Source organism: Siphateles boraxobius, unplaced genomic scaffold, assembly GCF_051911475.1.
Source record: "Siphateles boraxobius isolate OS27281-9 unplaced genomic scaffold, OSU_SipBor_1 1, whole genome shotgun sequence".
In the NCBI taxonomy this organism is placed as follows: domain Eukaryota; kingdom Metazoa; phylum Chordata; class Actinopteri; order Cypriniformes; family Leuciscidae; genus Siphateles; species Siphateles boraxobius.
The window spans coordinates 29,987,863-30,011,900 of NW_027508699.1; the positions used below are offsets into that span (position 1 = coordinate 29,987,863).

General features: G+C 39.4%; 2 protein-coding genes across 5 annotated transcripts; both read right to left on the bottom strand.

Annotated features, from left to right (window-relative positions):
- Nucleotides 1–773: 773 nt before the first annotated feature.
- On the bottom strand, nt 774–20,517 carry chd8 (chromodomain helicase DNA binding protein 8). Of its 4 annotated transcripts, none has more exons than XM_077232645.1 (39): nt 20,409–20,517; nt 19,574–19,749; nt 18,059–19,083; nt 17,654–17,932; nt 17,448–17,564; nt 16,245–16,723; nt 16,049–16,163; nt 15,724–15,927; nt 15,463–15,531; nt 15,307–15,362; nt 15,108–15,225; nt 14,889–14,972; nt 14,477–14,614; nt 14,184–14,305; nt 13,088–13,331; nt 12,557–12,733; nt 12,286–12,429; nt 12,061–12,159; nt 11,814–11,973; nt 10,859–11,069; nt 10,550–10,745; nt 10,260–10,430; nt 9,776–10,066; nt 9,441–9,661; nt 9,112–9,314; nt 7,655–7,811; nt 7,475–7,564; nt 7,052–7,155; nt 6,623–6,746; nt 6,457–6,532; nt 6,057–6,331; nt 5,756–5,988; nt 4,331–4,978; nt 3,074–3,417; nt 2,899–2,985; nt 2,668–2,769; nt 2,485–2,595; nt 1,952–2,056; nt 774–1,828 (listed from the first exon to the last, which is right to left on the bottom strand). In XM_077232645.1, exons 3-39 carry the CDS (start codon nt 18,986–18,988, stop codon nt 1,451–1,453), a joined length of 7,662 nt encoding a protein of 2,553 aa, XP_077088760.1. In that variant the 5' UTR covers nt 18,989–19,083; nt 19,574–19,749; nt 20,409–20,517; the 3' UTR covers nt 774–1,450. The 4 variants fall into 4 exon arrangements, with proteins under 4 accessions (XP_077088760.1, XP_077088752.1, XP_077088743.1 ...); XM_077232637.1 differs by having other exon boundaries at nt 3,074–3,420; XM_077232628.1 differs by lacking the exon at nt 20,409–20,517 and having other exon boundaries at nt 17,654–17,959; nt 19,574–19,712.
- A 1,871-nt stretch (nt 20,518–22,388) lies between these two features.
- cbln12 (cerebellin 12) lies at nt 22,389–23,759 on the bottom strand. The gene is made up of 3 exons (XM_077232667.1): nt 23,249–23,759; nt 23,057–23,176; nt 22,389–22,731 (listed from the first exon to the last, which is right to left on the bottom strand). The coding sequence occupies exons 1-3, from the start codon at nt 23,522–23,524 to the stop codon at nt 22,534–22,536; spliced, it is 594 nt and encodes a 197-aa protein (XP_077088782.1). The 5' UTR covers nt 23,525–23,759; the 3' UTR covers nt 22,389–22,533.
- Nucleotides 23,760–24,038: the final 279 nt, after the last annotated feature.

The window sequence follows — 24,038 nt, forward strand, 5'->3', positions numbered from 1 at the left end:
CAGCTTTCTCCTTTGTTCTAACACTTCAAACAATTGTTTAGTGGGTAAATATGGCACAAGCATTACCAAATATTAGCAATGGATTTAATTACTTTAATCCTCATCTCTTTAATAGACACTTCCTAAAATTTCAACAGGTATATTAACTTTTTATTTTACAGAGCTCAAAAGGCACCACATAACAGCAATCTATTTGTCTCATACTACAGTAATACTGATCACTCAATGGTTAAACTCCATGCTGGACAGAGACGGCAGTTTGCACCACAAGCAAATTCGGTTGATCTAAAATGTAAAAAGCCACATTATATATGCAGGTTTTAGGAAAATGTTTGTAAGCATTACCAAGACAAATGTAAATTTTGTTTGTTATTGCAGGCAAATAACCATTATACATTGTGAAACCTGACTTACCTCCAGCAGGTGTCAAGAAACGTTAACCCTGCCACATGCTGAATTTCTGTGATATTTATTGTCTCTTTCCATGTGTTTGTTTCAACCTTACTTGAATAGTTTAAATTACTCTTAATTTTTGATTTAATGTCAAGTTACTGATGTCAAATAAAGCTACAAGTCAGCAAAATTGAAACTACTTGTTCATTAAAACAATTGTTAAGGATTATGATATTTCTCCACATCTAAGTATGAAGTTTGAGAGAATAAACTTGCTTTTCTACTCAGCATGTATTCCAGGCAGTCAAGAAAAAGAGCTTTGAGTGGCCATTATTCAAATAAATACAAACACTTGATGAAATGAATTCAACAGACATCAGTTTTCACTGTAGACTGCTATTCATATTTATATCACAGACAGTTGGAGTCAGTTATTGAAACGGAAATAAACGCATAATTTTTGCATCGTTGCAGGCATAGGACCAACTCTACTTTGTACAATACAGCCATCATCTGTCTAACATTGTTTCAGTAACTAACCCTAAACCCCAAATCCTACCCTGTCCCCACCCCCCAACACACACATACACAAAAATGATATACATCCAACAAAAAAAAAAAAACTCGATGTTCTTATCTAGACCGAGGCACCACGATGGCTCAGCTTCAGTGAATGACTATGGATCCTCCAGCACACTGTTAAACAGTTCAGCCTGAGGGTGAGAGACAAACAGCTCCTTTCCCAGCCAATACAGGATGAAAGGGGCTTACAGTGGGTATGTGAGACAAATTCATATTTCATCTGGAATTAAGCACAACGTGCTGAATGAGGTGTAACGAAAAAAGAAAAAGGGTGGGGGGGGGGGGGGGGGGACGGCACCTGTATCTCCTCAATCTATGCAAAACAGTCAAGTACAAATCCAACCCAAGAAAAAAATCTGTTACTCCATATTTTAAGCAATAACATCAACAATAATTATAAAAATAATGAAGGCAGAATATAATAAAATAAAAGACTGTCATGATCTCGGTCTACTACATCTAACATGAGATTTGGTCAATCCTCTGAGCTTGAGGAAGAGTCTGAATTTTTCGGTGCCATGATGACATCATCCAAAATGGCCTCTCTGTCTGAACTATCATATCCACCTTGTGACAAACTGTCACCTCCGTCCATATCAAGAGCGCTTGGCTCCATCTTCACATCGTAGGCTGGAGTAAGGAAGTGGTGAGATGACGTGAGGTGACCGCCGTCTTCCAGGTCCTCATCGTCCATCATGTAAGCGCCATCGGAAACTAACGTCTCTCCTTCGCCGCCTCCGAGGAGAGGGTCATCAGTCTGGATAGAAGGGGTGGAGAGGTAATGGCGATTCTTTTTGGGGATTGAAGCGTGGGGACTCAACAGTCTGTGGAATAAACTCTCAGGCAAGAAGCCCTGAGATTGAAGAGAAGGAACACATTAATTTCAAACAAAATTGACTACTGACTATGATTGGTCTAACGCTATACAACCTGAGTAGATGAGGATAACCACCGAGCTAATAAAGGAGACACTAACCGAATTGCGAACAGTCTCAGACCATTCCGGTGCTACAGCGTGGTCAGGATTCTCCTCCAGGTGCTCTCTCAGGTCCTGTAGTGCAGGCCCGTAAATTCCACCAAACTGAAAAGGGAATATAATTCATTAAGATTAAGATAAATAAAAGACCAACTGAACTACACTAAATATATCAAGAACAATAACTGTCGCAGACAAACCACATTGTAGATTGGTGTATTTGTAGATTTTTTTTTGCACTTTTCATGAATACATACTCTCTTATGCTCACCAAGGCTGCATTTATTTGATCAAAAATATAGAAAAAAAACCCTGTAATATTACGAAATATTGTTACAAATTAAATTAACCTTTATTTTCTATTTTAGGCTGTTAAAATGTAATTTATTCCTGTAAAAACAAAGCTAAATATTGAGTCGTTAGTGTCACATGATACATAAAATCATTATAATATGCTGATTAGCTGATAAAACAAAAGAAATCTAATTGTATTAGTGTAAATTATGGCAGAACTGCCAAATGTCTTCCCTCACCTTCTTGCCTGTCCTTATATCTATGACCTTTACTCTCTCACTGCCAGTAAGTGCTGCTCCTTTCTCTATCCTCTTCCTCCTCCTCTTCCTTTTGGTCCGGTTCACCAGTAACTGCAACACGGGAGGAACATTATCAGGCGTGTCAGTCCAAAAATAAGAGCTCAACCTGAGTTTTTCACTTACCTCTAGCATGTCTCCCTCCACTTCATAATCTGGGTTTTCTTTGAGCCAGTTGGGAAGGTCCCTCCTGCGGGGAGCATGGAGAACCCCTTCGGCATCTACCAGCTTAAGATAAAAAATAAAATAAAAAAAAACACATTATACAGCTGGACATTAAGGTATTTCATGTAAATTTAAACATTACTTCTTTCCTAAAACTAGTTAGGTAAGTTTATTTAGGCTGCATTTCTGTACCTCGTGATCTTTTCGCTTTTTGCGTGCACTCCCTTCACCGTTTGGCATCAGAGCTTGCTTAGAGAATGTCAGCTTCAGACCCTCCTCCTAAAGAAAACGAAACAAACGTTAAAGCAGAAGAAAGAGACACCATTGAGGTTCATAACAGTTCCTAAATGTCTGAACACTACCTCACCTTCAGGAGTTTTACTGTGAACTCTGATTCTTGGCCATCAAGAACTTCTGCAGATAGTGCACTGTTGCTTTTGCGTCCCACTCGGGGGTAGCCCAGGTCATCACTGAGGTCACGCTCGTCTGATGGAACACTGAGCTGAATGTCAGAGACGTAGCGGCGACCTGACGGCCAGTGCCCCATTAGAACCAGCGAACAGAGGTTGTCTATTCGGTTTATCAGCACACGGTCTTTGGGCCAATCGACTCTTAGAGGGTCAGTGAGGGACTCGGGTTGGGCGCCTTCTTGAGATGGTGTGAGTGAGAGGAGGCTGTTTTCTTCATCACCATCACACATCTTAAGAGCTGCTGCTGAGAGATCAGTCATTCTAGTTACAAATCTCATATAAATCTACCCAAATTAACTCATTAACCATTTCAGCTGGGCAAAGAAAAAAGAAAAACCACTAATTGAAGATTAGAATGATTGAGAAAAAAAATTCTATTTTTTTTTTTATGTTCCATGGAAGACAAAAAGTAATACAAGTTTGAATGTTTTATTTTTTGAAAATGTAGATTTTTTTTCTGGGTGAACTATTCCTTTAAGCTTAAGTAACAAACAATGCGTGAGCTGGCATTGATTTATTTTTTATGAATCTGTTTAAACGCAATGAATCGGAATTGATAAAAAATAACACTAATTAATAAATAATTTTTTAATGTATTCAAATGTTTTATTAGTATCGTTCAAAAGATTTCATTAAGACTTTTTAAAAAAAATTTGAAGGTAATCTCTTACACTCACTAAAGCTGCATTTATTTAATCAAAAATACAGTAAAAACAGTAATATTGTGAAATATTACAACAATGTAAACAGTTTTTGTTTTTCTGAAAATGTAATTTATTCCTGTGATGAACTGTGATGCTTTTTTTCCGGTTTCTTTGAGGAAAAACCTTTTGTAACATAAAAATGTAATGCATCCTTGCTGAAGTATTAATTTTGTAATTCTGAAAGAAATTATGTATTGTGGAAATATTGCCTTGACCGAACTGAATTTTACTGTATTTTTACTTCTTGGATAAAACATTGACTATAATTTTTGATGTAATTATTTCGCTGGATTGCACAAAAAAGGCATTTCATAACAAAAAGCTATAATATGAATTTCAAGATGCATACTGAACTTCATCAATAGGCTAAACACTAAGAAATAATATTTTCCTGCTACAGGATACCATAAACCTGATTTAAATGCAACATTTAAATCAGCCCCTCCTCACCTCGTTCTCTCTCTGCATCACTGTCTCCGCTATCATCTGAACTGCCCGAATGACGGGAGGAAGACGATGAGCCAGAGTCTGAATCGGAATCAGAGTCTGAAGGCCCTTCACCTCTCTCTCCTCCTCCTTTTCTCTCACCCGGCCCATTGTTTTTGCTCTTCTTCCAGGCCCATCCAGCCTGAACTCCAACTTTCCCCTCAGAATGGGAGAGGAGCATGGCTGGGGAGTCTGACGGACAGAGAGTCTCCACCCCTAGCAGCCGAGACTCATCTAGGCTCTCCTCTTTGATACTGGTCGAATCCTGTGACTGACTTAACGTGTGAATCTGTGAAGCAGCTTGGGCTTGCTGGTTCTGGAGGTATTCGAGACGGGCCTGACTGAATGAGTACTGTGGGTCAGAGAAGATCGAGAGTTCAGTGCGGCTGACGCCATGTCTAGCAGCAGCTAAGAGCAACTCGTGGTCGTGCTGTGGGAAGCTCCACCAGTTGGGCAGATCAGAGCTGGGTGGTGCCAGACTGAGGCGTTCCTCTAACGAGGGGTGAGGAAGAACACGTTCACGTAGCCGACACAGCAAGCTGACCCTGTAGAGTGTGCGTGAGGCTCGTTCTTCTGTGATGGGGGCCAGGGATTGGGACAGATCTTGAGATTCTAATAGAGGAAGAAGAGATAACAGTAGAAAATGTATTATTAAAAAAAAGAAAAAATGTTATCGTAAACTACAAAAAAAAATTAATGTTATAATGTATTGGGGGCAATATTAATGTTATGGTCGATACACAATCAATAGCCAAAATTAAAATGCTATACTAATTTGTCTAAATAAATGAAAACAATTAATCATTTTCAAAATCCTTAGTGAGAGAATTTAGGCATCATAATGGATTTAATATTATTTTAGTATTATTTATATTTTAGTATTTATTACCAATAATGTATTTGCTTTTATATTTTCAGTTAATTTAAAGTTTTAGCACTTTTGTTTTAGAACTTCTGAGATTGTATCATTTTTATAAGTTTATTTTTTATTTAAATATAGCTTTGTTTATTTCAGTACTTAAACTTCTTTCAGTTAACTGGCAAGGCAACATTCCTAAATTTCCATTTAATCAAGTTTTTCATCTGATATTTACATTTTATTTTAGCTTTGTTTCAGAAACCAAAAATTATTTTTAAGAGTTTTAGATTACAATAACAGCACAACAAAAAAATGGGATTTGCTAAAGATGTATGTTGTTAGTGTTTGTAAAGATCATTAGATAATGGAAAAAATAATCTAAAAGTAAAAATAAGAGACCAGAGTATTCACAATTAAATTTACAATATAAAATCAACATTGTTAACATTAAAATGCATAATACATAATATTGGCTGATATGGTAGATATATTCCGCATTCATAAACGCCAAACAGCTTCTTATTCAATACCTTCTCCACGTGCAGGCCGAAGGTGACACACTTTCCGACACATGGACATGAAGCACTTGAAGTAACGCGTCAAGCTTTCATCTGTTTTTTTATCAAGCCGAGCAAACGAACGAAAATGATTCCAGTCCATATGATGCTCATCTCCTTCAAGAGCCTCTACCTCTTTCTTTATCCTTTCGACGCCAAAGGTCGATACCACCCTGTAAAAATCACACTCCTCCCTACGAGTCCACCTGAAACAGAGAAGCTTATGAGAAGACTGAAGAGGAAGCTTCAGTAACAGATTTCTTGAGGAACATACCTTTGTTGTCGTTCTTGTCGGGCTATCTCTTTGAGTTTAGTGGCTTGTTCACACCGTCTACGTCTACGGTCGCCCTTCTCTGCTGCCTCCATCTTAAGCTGCTCTCGCCTGTAACTGCGTTGGTAGGCTGTAATAAGACGCCGTAGTCTGGCTGTAAGCGATGAGCTCGTCGGCCAATAACACAAATCTGATGATCCTGAAGATGGCCCCTCGACCTGCACAGGAACAGAGCGATCCTCCACACAAATATCACCATCTGCATTCACAGAGTCAGCCTGAGGAGCACAGTATCCACATTTATTATTATATCTAAATTCCTAATAACAACACCAAAAGATAAATGTGCCAGAATTACACATACACAGGAACAAAAAAATTAAGTGATTCAAAATGCACATACCTCCTCATACACCTCCTTAGCGTGCCTTGTCGCAGGCTTAAATTCTGGATCTTCAGAGTACTTGTCGTAGTCTCCTCTAAGACACAAAAACAAATAAAAAATGACTTACCATATAAGCTGTAATATGATCATGCATGTGTAGAAATAAGCTCTATTTGAAACTGACCCCTCCCCAAGCTCTGGGTCTACTGCTTGTTGCTCCGCATTAATGTCCTGCTCATTTGGACGGCCACATCGCTCAACAAAACACAAGCAGGGGTCAGCACGCATGGTGGTGTACATTTCATATCCTGAAATGGCAGAGTAAAGAGAAAAAAAAAAACATCAGGGATATGCGAAACTACATATTTTTGTCTTTGGCAGGTATCAGGATGACTTGTCAGCCTTAAATCTAGATAAAATCTCCAATATGCCTCACTAAGACCAAACAAATGTGTTAGTTGTTAGAGGACTAAAAACATCAGTTTTAAAAGAGCAACATGGGGTTACATGACTATAAACTATAAGGAAACTATAAGGAAGATCTTATATTATAAGGAAGTTACATTAACTAGACACCCTTGAAGATGACGAGGTTAATAAAGCGTAAGCATACCATGCTTATAGACTCCGATAAGCAAACAACGGTCAGCTTCTGCGTCCCACCAGCCAGACGGAACATCTTGCTGCTCCATTTCAGGCAACCAGATATCAATATCCCTGCAAGGAAACACACTTTCTAATTTAAAGTAAAAAAAAAAACTATGATCAATGCATCAAAGAAAACTTAATTTTTAAGCTTGCTATGCATTAAATAACATCCAGGAAGAATGTAAGATTTGGTGACAACTAAATTGTTATTGTATGTTCGGTACATGATCAATTCATGAAATTAAAATTTTTGCACTTAGCAGATGCTTCCATCCAAAGCAATGATAATTTTTGAATTCAGATGAATATTAATGCATTTAGCAGAGACTTTTAAATCAAAGTGATTTTTTTTTTAATTAAAAGCAATGAAGTCAGACGATGACTATACCTTGCATCAGCTCCTCTTAATACAGAATCAGCATGCTCTCCAATGACCTCCTGCTTCAGGTAATACAGCATACGTACTCTCAGCAACACTCTGAAAAAAAGAGGGAGAATGAAATTAAGAAACTTACGGTAATATTTAGTTCAGCGTCATTAAACAGTGTCCCTGATGTGTCTAACATACTTGTTGCACTGATGTTTGAGGTGTTTTCGGTAACTGTCATCAAGCAGTAGACTGTCAGGATTGTACTTGCGGATCCACTCAACTTTCTGCACATCAAAAGAGCTCTGAGCCTTCACTCGCTTCCCCTTCCTGCCACGAGGGACAGGGATGGATAGACCTAAAGGAAAGGAAAAAGTCATTATGCACCTTTATAATAGCGCATAGCCTGCTTAGCTTGAAAGTAATGCTGTGTTTTAAAACCTACATAAGGCATAACACAATGCATTCTAAAGCTCCTTTTCATTATCTCTGAGAAAAGACAGCAGAAGTCATTTAATTTCAATTGAGAGCAGTACGGTGTAGGAATAATCCAAACTAATTATTTTACAATTATTACATTAATGCTGTAGCGGCGCGTCGATGACATTTTGGCGTCGACACTTCTTTATTTATTTATTTTTTGCACCGTTTCCGGCGGTACAGCTCGCCACCACACGTGGGAGACCGAAACATTGCAGAATGGAGGACGAAGACAACTAGAAGTGAATGTACTTCACTTTAAATGAATCACACAAAGTAAACAAACCCTTAACCAAAAAAAAAAACGTTGCAATTTAGAGGCGCAAACTGGGTGCCGGTGCGGTGAGACGTACATGCTCGGGCAGATTCGGCTTGAAGTCGTTTATCCTCGGTTGTGCGCCGCGCGCGCTGTTACAAAAGAAGCCGTGCACACAGCCAAGCGAAATGGGGTCTTGCGCACCTAACGCGTCATTTTTGCCGCGCGGACCTTCGCGCTCGTGCGGACGCGTCGAGTTTAAACAAGGCTTTACTCCGTGTCAGCGCGCGCTCTGATCGGAAAGGGGCACAGACCTCTCCCGAATCATCTCCAGCAGTAGCAGCCTCCGAAGCACCACCAATTCTCTATGATAGAAAATGTTTGTAAAAAATATTTTAACAACATGTTTTTGGCGGTAATAGAGTTCTAATGACGGTGTTTAAATACATAACATTAGACTAACGTTAGCCAGCTTATAGTATCATGATTCAGTACACTAGTTAGTATTTATTTGAGATACATTATGTTTTTTAATTAATCGAGCAGCAGAAAAATTAGTCGTTAGATTAGTCGACTAATCGTTTAGTTAATAATTGTTTACCCCAGCCCTATATTACATAATTATTAACATTGATTAGCCCTATAAAACCAACTATGTTTTTTTCCCAGACATATTAACGGTCAATTATTTTGTGTGGATCATTCATTTTACCATGTTAAATTAATGGAGGGTAATGGATGCTTCACGCCCAATTTGAAAGTGAGAAATGCAACAATCAAACGCAAATGTCGGAGACAGTGGAAAGGCGGCTTAAGGGAAAATGTTGACATGAAAATCTAAAGAGCTCTACCACTACCTGAGGGTCTTTGCTGGTAGTATCAAAGAGTGTATATTAAAGATTATAATAAGAGAAAGTAATACCAGAGTGATTAAGCAGAGCCTGTGGCTCTCGTCCATTCTCTGGAGGGGTGATTAGCTCCCAGATGAAGCTTTTGATGTTCTCATCTCCACGGTAATGTATCAGACAGAAAACCAGGATGACACGACAGATGGTTTCCACATCACGTTCACTGAGACGCCGTTTACAGCGAGCATGAGACAGGATATCCCGCCAGCGGCCCCATCTGTAGAGAGAAAGTCATGTTAAATAGTATGAAATCATAATTCCATGAAGTTTCATACACGAACAGGTGAATTAAAACCCATTTCTTAGGAAACACCATACGATAATCAAGAACAAGTTCACAAACCCATAAACAAGTAGGTGTTTCTCCACTCGGAAGCAGTCTGTGCGACCGTAACCTCCACCAGAATGCCGGTCTGAGCGTCGAGAGGCCCGAGATTGACGGGAATTATGGGGTGGGTAATCGTCATCGCTGTCCATGTCAGACAGATCACCACCCTCTCCACGCAGAGTGGAATACTGACGCGTTTGCTTTCTTACTCTTGGCGTGTCAATCACAAGAGTGTTCTGAGTTTGCAAAAAAAGAAATCAAGAGAAATTATGAAAGGGAATACTGGCAGAGAATAAAGAATACAGTAGCCACATTCTGAAAAAAAAAAAAAAAAAAAAACTACACTGTACCTTCCTGTTGAAAGTGTCCATGTCAATGTCTGCTTTCTTGGCCCACTTCTGCCAGAACTCGGGATCATCCAGAGCAATATCGGTGCGGTTCTCAGACGCCACAAAGCTGGCCTTGGAGAAGGTGGATCCTTTGCCTTCACTTTCTATAGTGATGGTAGTTGCTCTTCTCTGAAGTATCTGATCGATGTCCTCCTCACAGAAACGACTGCCCTCGTCATTCTCATCCATTATGGCTGCATAAGCACCTTTACGAAGCAAATCTTCTATCTCCTTCTTTGAAAACTGCTGGATCTGTGGAAAGTTTATAGCACACCATTGAGTGATGATCCACCACAAATTAACTTTTTCTGCTTTGAAGTTGCATGTTTTAGTAAACAATTTAAAGCAATAACTTGCCCAAACATACATTTTGAACGATGATTTTCTTTTTTGAGCAAACCATCTTCTAATACAGCAAAATAAAACAGATTTATTTAATTCTTACCCCGTTAACACTGTTGTCCTTGTTTCCACTCATGCTTTGCAGAACAGCTCGATCAAGCCCCAATTTAAGACTGGCTTTGTCCAACATCTCCCTCTCATAGGAGTTTCTGGTAATGAGACGATACACCTTTACTGCTTTAGACTGACCAATGCGGTGACAACGTGCCTGAGCCTGTATGGAAGTGAAGAAAAATTATGAAACTGAACACCTGGGACAGAAAACAAGAACAGAAATCTTCTTTAATACACACTAAAATCACAATGAAGAAAAACATGGTATGAGGTCCTCACTTGAAGATCATTCTGTGGGTTCCAGTCAGAGTCGAAAATGACACAGGTGTCAGCGGCAGTCAAATTAATGCCCAAACCTCCAGCCCGGGTACAAAGTAGGAAGACAAACCGGTCTGAATCAGGTTTACTGAACCGATCGATGGCAGCCTGTCGCAGGTTTCCTCTGACCCGCCCATCAATGCGCTCATACAGGTATCTGATCAGACAGAACACATCTAATTTTAGACCCATCTTACAAACCAGATAGTAGAATGAAAACTGGCTACAGTTGCTTCTCAAATCACACATTTTACATTTCTAAAGCTGTACCTCTTGTGTATGAGGTAGTCCTCAAGGATGTCGAGGCACCGCACCATCTGGGAGAAGATGAGTACTTTGTGACCGCCAGCTTTGAGGCGAGGAAGCAGCTTATCCAGCAAGACCAGTTTCCCTGCAGAGCGCACCAGAGCCTGGAGATGAAAGTCTGAAGCCATAGGATCATATACCGCCCTCAGCTCAGCCACTATCTTCTCCTCAGCACCTGCAGGGAGGGGAGACAAAAAGTGGACAACAAAAAAGATGAGCCATAAAAAAATACAACAATAGTCAGTATGTTTAACCAGTAAGCAGGAGTTTTTTTTTTCCATGTACTACAAGACCAAAGTTGTCACGGGTGAACTAAAACCTGTTGTGCTCAGCAACATGTAAACAAAGATAAACAAGAGGAACTAAAAGATAGGGATATTACTGTGAGTTAGCTTTTGAATCTGCAATCACACATACTCTTTGTATTTAGGCTTATAATTTGCAGGCATCAGGGAGCCGCTATCAATATGCAGGGTATTATAATGGCTTTTGAATGCATGATCGCTTTTTACTTTCACATTCGCAATAACATGTACTCTGTGTACATAGGGAGTAGCGGGACTGACCGCACATTTTACATTATATTTGTCAATGACGAATGAGGATCTGTTGCGCACCAAATCCTCTGCTACCATCGTCTGTCAGTCATCTCTCAGATCGACATGCAATAATTGAAATCTCTCCTGCTGCGACTCTGCAGCCCGTTCTGTATGGAGCAGAGCAGACGCTTTCAATTTATAATTGCGTCCACTGTCCAACTGAACTAAATGGTTTTTATTTCTATTTAAAAAAGCAAAGCGAGGGGATGTGCTGCGGTGGCCAAGTAATGTAATCGATGTACTGCCGAACACCGTGTAATGCCGGTAACACAGACTACAGCAGCAAACCTACTCCAAGGGAAATGCCATAAATTCTGTACCTGTAATGAGGTAAGGGTGATTGCAGCACTTTCGAAGTTCCATCATTGTATTGAGGAGATTCGGTACATTGCTGTTATGTGTGGCTCCCATGCTAAGGAAGCTGAAGTTACGCTCTAAAATAGCTCGGTAATACTTCTTCTGTACATCAGTCAACTCCACCTGGGGACCAGAGAAATTGATGTATTCAAAATTTACAAAAGCAGAGAGAATTTAACAACTTGAAACAGTACTTCTGCTCAATAATACCTCAATAATGGTTTCTTGTTTTGGGGCGAGGTTCTTTTCTACGTCTTCTTTCAGTCTACGCAGCATCATGGGCTTCAGAATTGACTGCAGTTTCTGGACCTGATAATCACAGACGGTGATAGAATGTTAAGAACTGCTGACACTCTTAAAAGAGGATGTTACCTGCAATGTTTTTTTTAATAAATCCACAAAAAAAAAAAAAAAAAAAAAACAGCATTTCTCTACCTGCTCCTCAGTTTTAAGATCTCCAAACTCGCGCAAAAACTCTATCTCAGAGGGGAACTGGGCTGGTTCCAGAAAGTGCAACAGACTGAACAGCTCCTCTACTGTGTTTTGAAGTGGAGTGCCTGTCAACAACACTTTATGCTCCTGCAAAGGGAATAAAGAGAGAGCTGTTAATTAATGACACGTCGCTTAACCCCGTTTTTTTGTAACTAACATAAATATATTTGTTTCTTTTAAGGAGGGCAAAAAACGAAAGGTTTTAAACTCTTACAAGGTCAAGCATCTTGAGGCTGTCGAGAAGTTTGCAGTTTCTGTTCTTCAAACGGTGAGCTTCATCAATAATTACACAGCGCCAAGAAATCTCCCTCAGCTCTGGGCAGTCTGATAAAATCATCTCAAAGGTTGTGATCAGAGCATCAAACCTATAGGCCCCTGGTATAAAGTGTCCCTAGAGAAGACAGAAAAGAGCACGAAGGAGAGAGGAAGTTAGAATGGGACTATCAAAATATCCTACTAGTATAAACAACCTTTCAACATCCAACAAATGTAATTTTCTGCTCAGCAGTTTTATCTTAGTATCATTTATTTATTACTATAGTATTTATTCATATTTGTAGATTTCAGTTAGATTTATAATATTGTGTGCTTTTTTAATTTTTGAATAATGTTTTTGTTAACATTTCTATTTCGTTTTAATTTATTTTTATTTCGGTTTTAGCAATTTTAGTACTTCAGCCTAACCACTCCTGCTCAGTAATGATGAAACTGATGAGAAAGAAACACAGAATGCATCTATAACAACCTTGTCATCTTTGCAGTACATTTCATACTGCTGGATCATCTGTCTACTGGCCAGACTGCCGTGGTAAACTATTGCATTCATGTCAGTCCAAGTGGAGAACTCTCTTTCCCAGTTTGTGATAGTGGAAAGAGGGGCAATGATAAGGAATGGCCCCTGGACCCCTGTAGCATACTCCTCTGATAACAGTGCTATGGACTGAATAGTCTTCCCCAGACCCATCTCATCTGCCAGAATGCAGTTTTGCCTGTGTGGGAAATAATGAACACAGAAAAGAGGGTGTAACTCGTCCAAGAGGGAACAACATTTCCTCCAAAAAATAAAAATTATAAAATAAATAATAAAAAGAGTTCTAGCATACCGTTTTGCCAAACCATTCAATCTCAGCACTGAAATAACTATTTTTGACCATGAAATTGTTTGATGAATACAATTATGGTGACAACAATAGATTGTACCGTGGACAAAATCAATTAAGATACTTAATAAACAAATGTGATGCATTTCACAGCACATGCCTGCAGTCCTGCCAGAATCAGATTGTAATAAAGAAGAAATGAGCCTGCATTTATAATTTGAGTAAGGCCATAATTCAAAAAAGGATCCCAGGTAGAATGTTCTGATAAGGACACCCACGAACCTCATCAGGAGGCTGTTGATGTGTCCAAGTAGTATGCTGTCAAATGATTTACTTTGGTTTTGTATCTCAGAGCTACTGTCTGCTCACTGCTGTAGCATTTGATCAGTAGCAGGTGGTATTTATAATTGAGTGGGAGGGTAAAAACTCCTTCTAGAAAGCATTTTTTTGTACCCCTGACGAGAAAATGAATCAATATATTTAGTTCATTTTTCTGGTAGAGAAAGCTTGCAAATTTAAGAAGCCGCATGTGTGTTTATTTTGTCGACTGGGATTACATAAGCCTAAAGATTTATCAGAGCTAAAAGGTACAAAACTAAAAATTGAAGGGATCTTCACCAGTGTGGAAGGTTCTTCAAAATGCATGGAAGGTTAAAACCATTTTTTTAAAAGGTGTGGAAGTCTTTAAACCACCCTTTTTTGTTAATAAGCTACATTTTAGTGTGTCAGCGGGGTATTTACCTGTTGTACCAGTTAAAGAGCAGCCAGTTAACTCCCTCAAGCTGGTACTCTCTGAGCTGGTTTCCATTCTTATACTCTCTGCACTCATCAAGCTTCTTCCAGGCACTTGCAGCAGGTCGAGGCTGATGGAAGAGGAAGTCTTGTTAATAATTCATCACGGTCTCATCTGTTTCTTAATGAAAACTAAAGAATACAGACAGGGTGAAAACGCTCTGGTGACCAGGTACTGAGAAGAGAGAGGAAGAGGTAGATAAAACAGTATGCAATGATTGAGTTTCAAGACAGTATCTCACAGTTCTCTTGAGTCTGGGCTGGCGACTTTCAATCTTTCTGAATTCTTCCACTTTGCCTTCATCAACATCCTCCTTTAGCTCCCAAGTAGCATCTTCATAGGGCAGAGAGCACCACTTCACTAGGTAGTACACAACTGGCTGGGAGAGGGAAAACACTGTTTTTGGCAGTCATATTTGTGCAGTTTGAATTAAATGCGATTAGATAAGAAGAGGTACAAAGAAACAAATAAAACAAAATATATTTTCAAACTGTCTTTGCTGGCTATGCACTGTAGACCAGTGTAGTCTGACTCAAGAATAAATGATTTTAATGAATGAGTCATACAGACTCACACTAATGCATTATCGTTTTGAATAAGCAAGCTTCTCATCTGACATTTGAAAATTGGGTCTGTGGTCGATAAATCCTTACCTCCCCATTGTCTTTATCAACACTATGCGATTCATCCAAAATTCGATCAACCTCCACATAGTCTGGATTGAAAGGTTCCTCCTCCTAAAACACAGGAAAGAGTTCCAGATATACTTATAAATTATCCTCAAAATTAGTGAGATTTTCTAAATCCATATGACTTATACTACCAACCAAACATAGGAATATTTGCCCAATTGCAACTTTATAGGGCCTCACCTCTTGGAATAGGTTCCTCATTTGTGCATGTTTTGTCTTGAATCTTTTTATCTTCTGATGGATTCTCTTGTCTCTCTCCAGCTGCTCAAGACTGGCCCATTCACAGTGCATGTATGAGCTAAAATAACATTACAATATTTTCAAGGGATAAAAATGAAATTTCCACGAATAAGGGTTGAGAAAACAGTTGATGACTTACTAGTTTTTATATTTGACAAAAAATTCCTCCACATTAGTATACTGCCCTGGAGACACCTGCATCAGGACAAGAAAATACCATGAAAGTTTAGTCAGAATATACTAGAACAAGATTTCACAAGATTTTTGTGAATGACAGTGAGAACTAGACACTTACCTCCTTTTTGGTCACCCGCAGAGACAATATTTTATCCACAATAGCAGCATCCTCCTCACTTGGATTCTCCTGAAACACAAATCAGAAGCATGCCCATACACATGAAGATAAAGAGAATAGTCCTACCAAAGTTACATACATATAAGCATTATTTTTTTTATTTGACTGGTGGCAATGTGCCAAACTGTAAACAGGTGAAAAATTCTGACAAAACCAGTTATGAAAAGGAAACAAATGGCAATGAATAGTGTGCTGACGCACCACAAAAAACTGCATGCTTGGAAGACCGTCCCCATCCAGCTCCTGCTGTAGTTCCACTCCCATGGACTGGACATGCCCTGGAGCAGACACAGGAGTTGTGGTCACATCAACGTCTGCATCCATTTCGTCTTCATCATCTGTAATTTTAATGTCCAAATCCTCTGTGTACTTCTTCCGCTTCACCTGACGGTTAGAACGTCGCTTCTGATGGGAGAACAGAATCACAGTAGAGTCAACAAATCTGTTTATGGCATTGATCTGATGCTCTATATTCAAAATTCAATGGCTCCTATATGACAGTAATAGGTAAATGTGTAAGTAATACCTGTGACATTTCTTCCTCCAGTGTGCGGGGCGAAACAGGTGGGCTTAGATCTACATCTGAGTGGTCAGAGGATGGATTTCTTTTCCTTTTCTTACCACCCACTAGCGTGATGGTGCTATGGAGAGGGAATAAAGTGTAAGAATAAAATAGGCAAAGGCAAATACATCAATGAGTCAAACTCTTCTCTTCAACTTACTTGAGCTTAGTCTTGGATTTACTTTTACTGCCTCCACCTCCAGCAACCACTCCTGGAGTCTTCGCCTTGGATTTCTTGTCTCCTCCCACCACAACTTTCCCTCCTCCCACACTTGGGCTTTTCTTCTTGCTCCCTCCACTACTACCACCACCTCCTCCTTTCTTTTTTGCTCCAGCAGCCCCTGCAACACCCTCTAGGTCTGCTGAGGTCTGTCCAGCAGGCAGTTCGTCCTGGTTGAGCACACGGGGGATGTTCCTTTCACCCCTGGCTTTGGCTCGAGCGATGGCCTCAGCAACAATGCGATTTGCTTTCTCCTGCTTGCACAGGGTTTCTACTTTCCGCACGGGCTCCTGGGCCTTCACCAAACGCACACCGGAAGACGCAGCTGTAGTGGTGGTGCAGGTTGCAGAGCCGCCAGCTGAAGTATTGATAACTTTAACCACAGAAACAGCTCCACCAGCACTGGAAACAGTGTTTGACTGTAGGGATAGGTGATATTTTATTTCAAGCACTGTATTTTGCCAGCATCTCAACAAAATGGTTGGAAACAGAGAATTAGTTCTTATTCAGAACTTGTTCCATAAAAAAAAATTACTCTAATAGGACAATGACTGAGTTACATACAGTTAAAACTAAGTACATGACTTAAAACTTAGTTACTGCCGCTGATTGATCATATGACAACAAGATACACATTATGCATTTTGTCAGTAGTACTGTAACGAAAAATTGATTTAAATGTTACAGCAACTTTGTGTTTTAGTATTTTTTTTTAGTATATTTTAATTATTTACATAAAGCCAGTTATTGGATTACATTTATGCAGCAACAATGCAATCAAACAATTGGCTTTAATTATTAAAAATCATTCTTAAAAAGTTTCTTTTAAAAGTGTGTGTAAATGTCCCTTTCGCAAAAAATTAATTTAGTATTGAAACTCCCTCATTTGACAATTGCATTTTCTTTAACCAAACCTTTTTACTTCATGGTACTAAAAACAATGTTGAGCCATTAAGGAATCAGAATCATTATGAGAAAATGGAACCAGAAACATTTATTTAAAAACAAAAAACTGTATAATATCAAAAAATTTTGAATAACTTTAAAATAATACTTCATATTCTTCAGATTCCAAGTGGTACACAAATAATAACAAGAAAGAACATCACAGAGGCATAAAACAAACATGAGGAAATGTCCTACCTGTGGCTGCAGCAGTAGTTTAAGAGGCACTGCTAGTCTTTGTCCTCCTTGGCCTTGAGAAATCTGCACCACTTGAGGGCTGCCACCAATATTAGCTGCCCCAGAAACCAATTGGAACTGTTGCAAATACAGAAAACACTTCCCATCACCACCAAGGAAAAACAAGGAAACATCTTCTAAAACACACGACTTGTCCTTTTACTCACCTTGGCTCCCTGTTGGTTGGGCTGCTGTTGAACTTGAAGCTGAATGGTGAGCACTTTCGGCTGTGCACCCGTTTGACCCGCCTTAGCTTGGGCGAGAGCTGCCAGCTGGCCTCCCTGCAGGACCAACTTCCCTGGCAGAGAGCCCAACACCAGCCTGTGCTGCTGGCCCTGCTGACCCACCCCTGCAGCTGAGGTTCCCCCTAATGTCACCATCCCAGTCTGGCCAGCTCCACCTTGGGAGGGCTGCTGTAGCACCAGAGTGATCCTCTTTGCTTCACCCTGAATAGAGAAATAGCTATTAGGATTCTGAAAGCAAAAAAAAAAACCGCTATAAAGAGTGCAGAGACCAGTGTTATAACAGTATCATTGATAAACTATTTAATAATAACCCTGGCAGAGACTGACCTGCTGTGCCACTGCTGAAAGGGTGACACCTTGAGGTCGGACGGCCGCTGCTGTCGTTCCAGGGGATGTAACGGTTGACGCATGGGCCTGTGTTTGTACTGGGGTTTGTAAAGCCATCTGCGTCTGAGGCTGCACCTGCATCTGTGCTGACTGTGATGGTGACTGCAGCTGCGTAGGTATCTGCACCTGCGATTGTGTCTGGGGCATTGAGGTCAGTAACACCTGCTTCATCGGGCCATTTGAAGTCTGAACAAGCCTTTGCACTCCAGTGCCCACTTTGACCTGCCCCTGACCAGGAGATGTGGCATTTAATACTGTCCCCCCAGAAACAACCGCCATCCCTGGCCTGAGAGGGGTCCCTGTCAGAACTCTAGAGAGAGTGAATTTACCTGGAGAGCCTGTGGCTCCTGTGACACCCTGCAGCACTTGAGTCTGACCCTGAGGGCCTTTCAGAATTACAATTTTTGGAGTAGACTGCCCTGCTGCCTGTTGCGTAACCGCAGCGATTTGCTGAGTGTGCAGCTGCTGGGTGGCGACTTGAGCCCCTGACACAGGTACTCCAAGGGGGGAGCTCAGCAGGACCGTTGCTGCCCCACTGCTGTTACTGGCCACCGAGAGAGAGGGCTGAACTGACATCTGAGCCGGGTTAAGAGAGACTTCGTTCGATATCTGGGTGGGCTGCTGTGTTGGAAGGGTCTGCAGTGGGACAGAAACAGGTGTTGCGACAGGTGTTGGAACTGTGACAACATCACTGAGCACAGGGACACTAAGATCCGGTGTGGAGTCCACAGGTGGGTCCACTTGGCCCAGTGCCAACTTTAGCGCCTCCTCAACTGGGTCTGAGGAGCCCTGGGAGAACGCATCCTCAGGCAGGGAATCCAAATTGAACAGTGGTGTGTCATCAAAGAGGTCCATAATAGGGTCTGCCATATTGTTAAATAGTTTGTGAAAAAAAGCAAAGAATGTGTAATATCCAGTGTCAGAACAAAAACATCCAACAAGTCCGAAGAGATTCTGTAGGTATGCTGTTGAAGAAAGGAAGAGGGATAGAGATAAATCTTCATCAAGTTTATTTTTTAATTATTTACATAAATAAGGCCCGTCACTGGATTATATTTATGCAGCAAGCATCAAATGTAATAATTGCCATTAATTATCAAAAGTATATAATAAAAACACACACACACATATATATATATATATATATATATATATATATATATATATATATATATACATACATATACACACACATACATATATACATACATACATTATATATATATATATATATATATACACACACACACTATATATATATAATTTATTTTTTTAAATTCTGTGCAAACATAGCTTTTGCAAGTACCATCATCAAGTCCAACATCAACTATCAAGTTCACATTTATAGATAATAACATTTCTAGCTTGTCAAATTTATCAGTAATACAAACATCCATCATACCTAATATGTACATTTCAATATACTGAATTCTGCAATATGACAGGTAAACTTACCTGAAATGAATGATCAGGGAGTGAGGAACAGGAAAAGAGAGAGTCCACCGGTTTACCCTCCTCCACTCTCTCTCTCTTCCTCCCCTCTATCCTCTCCTACTCTCTGGAATTACTTTTTGTTTCTCTGGTTAGAGTGAACACCAAGGGATCCATCAATAAATGTGTGTATTGATGCTCTGGAGAAAACAAAACATTGGATAGGAACACATTATTAAACCATTTACACTAAATAGTTGCTGCATCTTATGGAATGGCAGTGCCATCACTTCACATGGCATCATGTCTGACTGATCGGTATCTTACTTAACAAGTATCATAACGTTGTTTTTAAAAGTCAAAGAGTGCAAATGTGTATTGTTTCTAATGGCATGTTCTTTAAAGTCAATCGCAAATCATATAATTGATGTTTAGATAAAATAAATCAATACTGTCTTCCTTGACTTGCCATCAATCTGGAACAACAGTCCTAAACCAGACACTCGACAAACCCCATCAATGTTCACAATGGCGATTCCTATTGCTATAAATGCTAAATATGTGCTCGATCATTTTGTTTTTCTCTGACGGCCGATTTAAGCTGTATCAGTGAGCCTCCATCATTCATAATACATCTCACAGTCTCTCGTTCGGACTCTCAATCTCTCTCATCAACAAACCGGACCAAACCAAAGGCAACGTGCTACAAAAACCATAGCCCGACTACGAACAGACATGGACAAGGCCGCAAAGCTGTTTCGACTTGGCTAGGGCGTATTTTCAACTAAAATATGCCCTAATAACGCTGCCATCCACTGCCCCAACTTTCCCCGCAATAATTTCGGGATGCTAAATTTACCTTTGCATCGACACACATGGCTTTCTCCGTCTCACAACACTGTACGATTACAGGAAACGGCCAGCGTAGAGCAGGAACTAACTTCTTGCTAACCCCAGGTCGAACGCGCAGCCCCCATCTCATCTGCTATTCGCTGATTGGCCTATCATCAGAAGGGCTGTCAAAAAGTAAACATTACATTGGTGGAACAAGTCGTCTGTCATTCCAGTGTGCGGAATTACAGGGCGGGAGACATTAATGGGTATCGGTCGTATGGGTAGTTTGGTTGAGGCTGCACTAAATGCGGCCTACTTGTTATCACCGGGTTTGAGATGCTCGCTTGTTAGAATTTAAAAAATTAAATTTAAAAATGCTTAATGACTATTATTTAGGGGAAAAATTACTATGTAATTTATATAATTTTACATAAAGATATCATTTGTATAAAAATATAATTTTACGTTAAGAAATCGTATTTTTCCACATGTATCCAAATGCCCCAAGCATGGTCAATTAAACATTAATACTCGCATGTTTTAATATAGCATATAATTAATTTGTCTTAGATCATGGATATAAAAATAGTTGCAAATTTAGTTTATGAGTTTAGGGCTGTTTTATAAGCGATCGGTCGATTTTAACATGAAAACATTACAAATAAAGATAGCCTATAATAAAAATGGCACAACATAAGACACTGAGATGATGTTAAAACACTTTCAATATTATTTGCATTATTCATTATTTGATTAAAACAAAAAACTACATAATGCATTTATTAATTTTACACTACACTAAATTACACGACAAATTAATGATAAATAACTTACATCTACATAAATTATTTCACCTGATTAAATCTCAAACAGCAGGCTTTAAAAACACTTTCAATAATATTCAAATTATTAATTCTAGTGATTAGAACTAAAATTCATATGAAAAATAAATATTTATAACATGTGCAAAGACAAATTAATTATAAATAACTTATTTATAAATAAAATAAATAACTTATTTATTAAACATAAATAAACATCCACAAACATTTTTAACATGAGTAGTTTTTACCATCATTTCTGTAACGATGTGGCCTTTCATACAAAAATAAATGCTCACAGACAGGTTAGAAAAAGAAATTAATATTGAATTAACATCAGTGATTCTTTCAGTTTACTTTTCTCCCTCTCCTTATCATTTGCATGCTCTTTCTATCCTTGTTCTGTATGTGAATAAGTGTGTCTTTAAACCAATGCAGCGTAACTTATTGATTGTGACAGCCCACCCTGCATAGTCCATAGGAGTCCAGAATACACTTGCACTTTTGCTTGCCAAAAACTCCATCTGCCTTGCTCGACCAGTGCCACTGTAGTTCGTATCCGTTATCCAATATGCCTATGCTGCTATCTATGATGATTCCTGGTATACCATGCCAGCACTGATGCTGAGAGCTATATTTACAAACAGCTGTTGTTACAGGTAAAATACCTCATTTAGAGAAGGAACACAGGTTGAGGACATATTACATTTCACACAGAATATGTGGATTTTTAGTTAAGGGAGTCCATTTAATGAGATTTATCTTTACAAATCTTTATAATATACACACACAGCTCCATAAGCAGGCAAACATAGACATGAGAAACAGAAACCTCACAAAGATAAGCTATATTTTAATTTTTCGTTTCATTAAAAGTGATTTTAGAAATTGAATTTGAGTCAAAAAATTTAAATACATAATTTCAAAAATATTATTAGGACAGTCACATTGTATCTTCGCCTAATGACAGGTTTCAGTTTAACCATACACATGAGCATATTATCTGAAATACATTATAAAAACATTAAAACTAATTTTAGAAACATTTTTTTTTCAAATCTTCTTTTCAATGATATTTAATTATAATATTATTTATATTATAATAATATTTAACAATATAAATGATACAATATAAATGATACAATATAAATAATATTTCATTATAATAGTTAACTTCTCATTTTATGCATTTTCTCTGCTCTGACACCAGTTAAATGAAAGAGAAGAACAAAAATGATCTTTTCTATGGCATAACATAAATCCTAGGAGAGCATGTCACCCTCTCTCTTTCTCGTCTCCCACCTCTTCTCTTCCCCACACGGACGTCCTTCATAAGGGGAAGACCAGGAAGCCTGAAAAAGTAGAGTACTTCCAGCCTCCCATTAAGTTGCCCCTTTCTAGCTTGAGGTAAGCCTTGTCCCCTCGCTCCATGATCACAAGCCCTGCATTCGTGGCTGCCTCCCGTGTCACATCCTGGTCTCCAGCAAAGGCTGAGATCATCGCCCACCCATTCAACATCAAACTCACCTGTGAATGGAAAACACTGTCAATTCTTTGTATTAATTACTCATGAAATACAGTTGCTATGTGTCTCTACCTATACACCCTTAAAAATAAAGGTTCCAAAAGGGGGTTTCCCCATCGAAGAACCATTTTGGTACCTCAAAGAAAGAACCTTTCAGTGAGCATTTCTTTAAAAAAACAACAACAACAACAACAACAACAACAAACATGTTCTCAGTGTTGCGAACATTAAAATATAAAGAACCCCTTTTCACTATAAAGGAATGGAAAGGTTCCATGAAAACCATGCATATGAAGAACCTTTATTTTAAAGAGTGAAAGTATGTACCTGTATGGTTTGTCTGTTGTATGCCTTCACCACATGGAAATTGAAGCTGTAAACCCCTCGTCTCGGAGCTAGGAAGATACTGCTTTCTTGGTCAAAATGACTGCCAACGTTCACCAAGATCTGACAAAAACTGACTGATTAAACAGAGCAAAAATAAATAAGTGTATTTTTTTATGTAAAAAGATTGCTTACCTGGTCAAAATAGATTATCATTGTGCGGTTGCTCATATCTGTGGGCTCGTGGTTGGTTTGGCGTGTGGCAGAAAAGGCCACACGGCCGGTACCTGAACGCACAGACATCCCCAGCGCATTACCTGCTGGTTCTGAGGAGGGTGTTGAGTCACAGACCACCAGGCATTTACCCTCCAGTACTATGGGCTCCGTGTCATTTTGCCCTCTGACCACTAGAGGGCCGACTAGCAGAAGTAGAGCTAGTATTGGCATTGGCAGCCCAGAGCAGGGCAGCATTGTTTTATTATAATTTCCTCGCAATATTTCAGATGAAATTAGGTGCAAATGCTCCCTGCGATTTGGTCAAGTATGTCGTCTCGCAGGAAACTGGGGAAATATAAGTGAAGGATCCTGGAAAAACAGATGTTATGAGCTATTTTCAAAGTTGTCTTTAAATCCTTGGCTCTGTCTTTCACCCTTACTCTTTCTCTCTATTTTGCAGTCACCCTCCTGTCTGTCACAGTTTCCTGACGAAGATCTACTTCTTTGCTATCTTGTTAAATTGCCTGCAGGGGACCAATGGCAAGGACACTTAGAGGTTTCTCATCGCCCCCCCCCCAAAAAAAATCCATCATCATAGCCAACCTGTGAGAAGAGAGAGAGAGAGAGAGAGAGAGAGAGAGAGAGAGAGAGAGAGAGAGAGAGAGAGGGAGGAGTCAGAGGAGCTCTGCAAGCCAACAGGTATGCTTGTGTGTATGGGGGAGGAGGAAGAGGAGCAGTGAATGATGAAGATCATGAGGTAACACTTTGG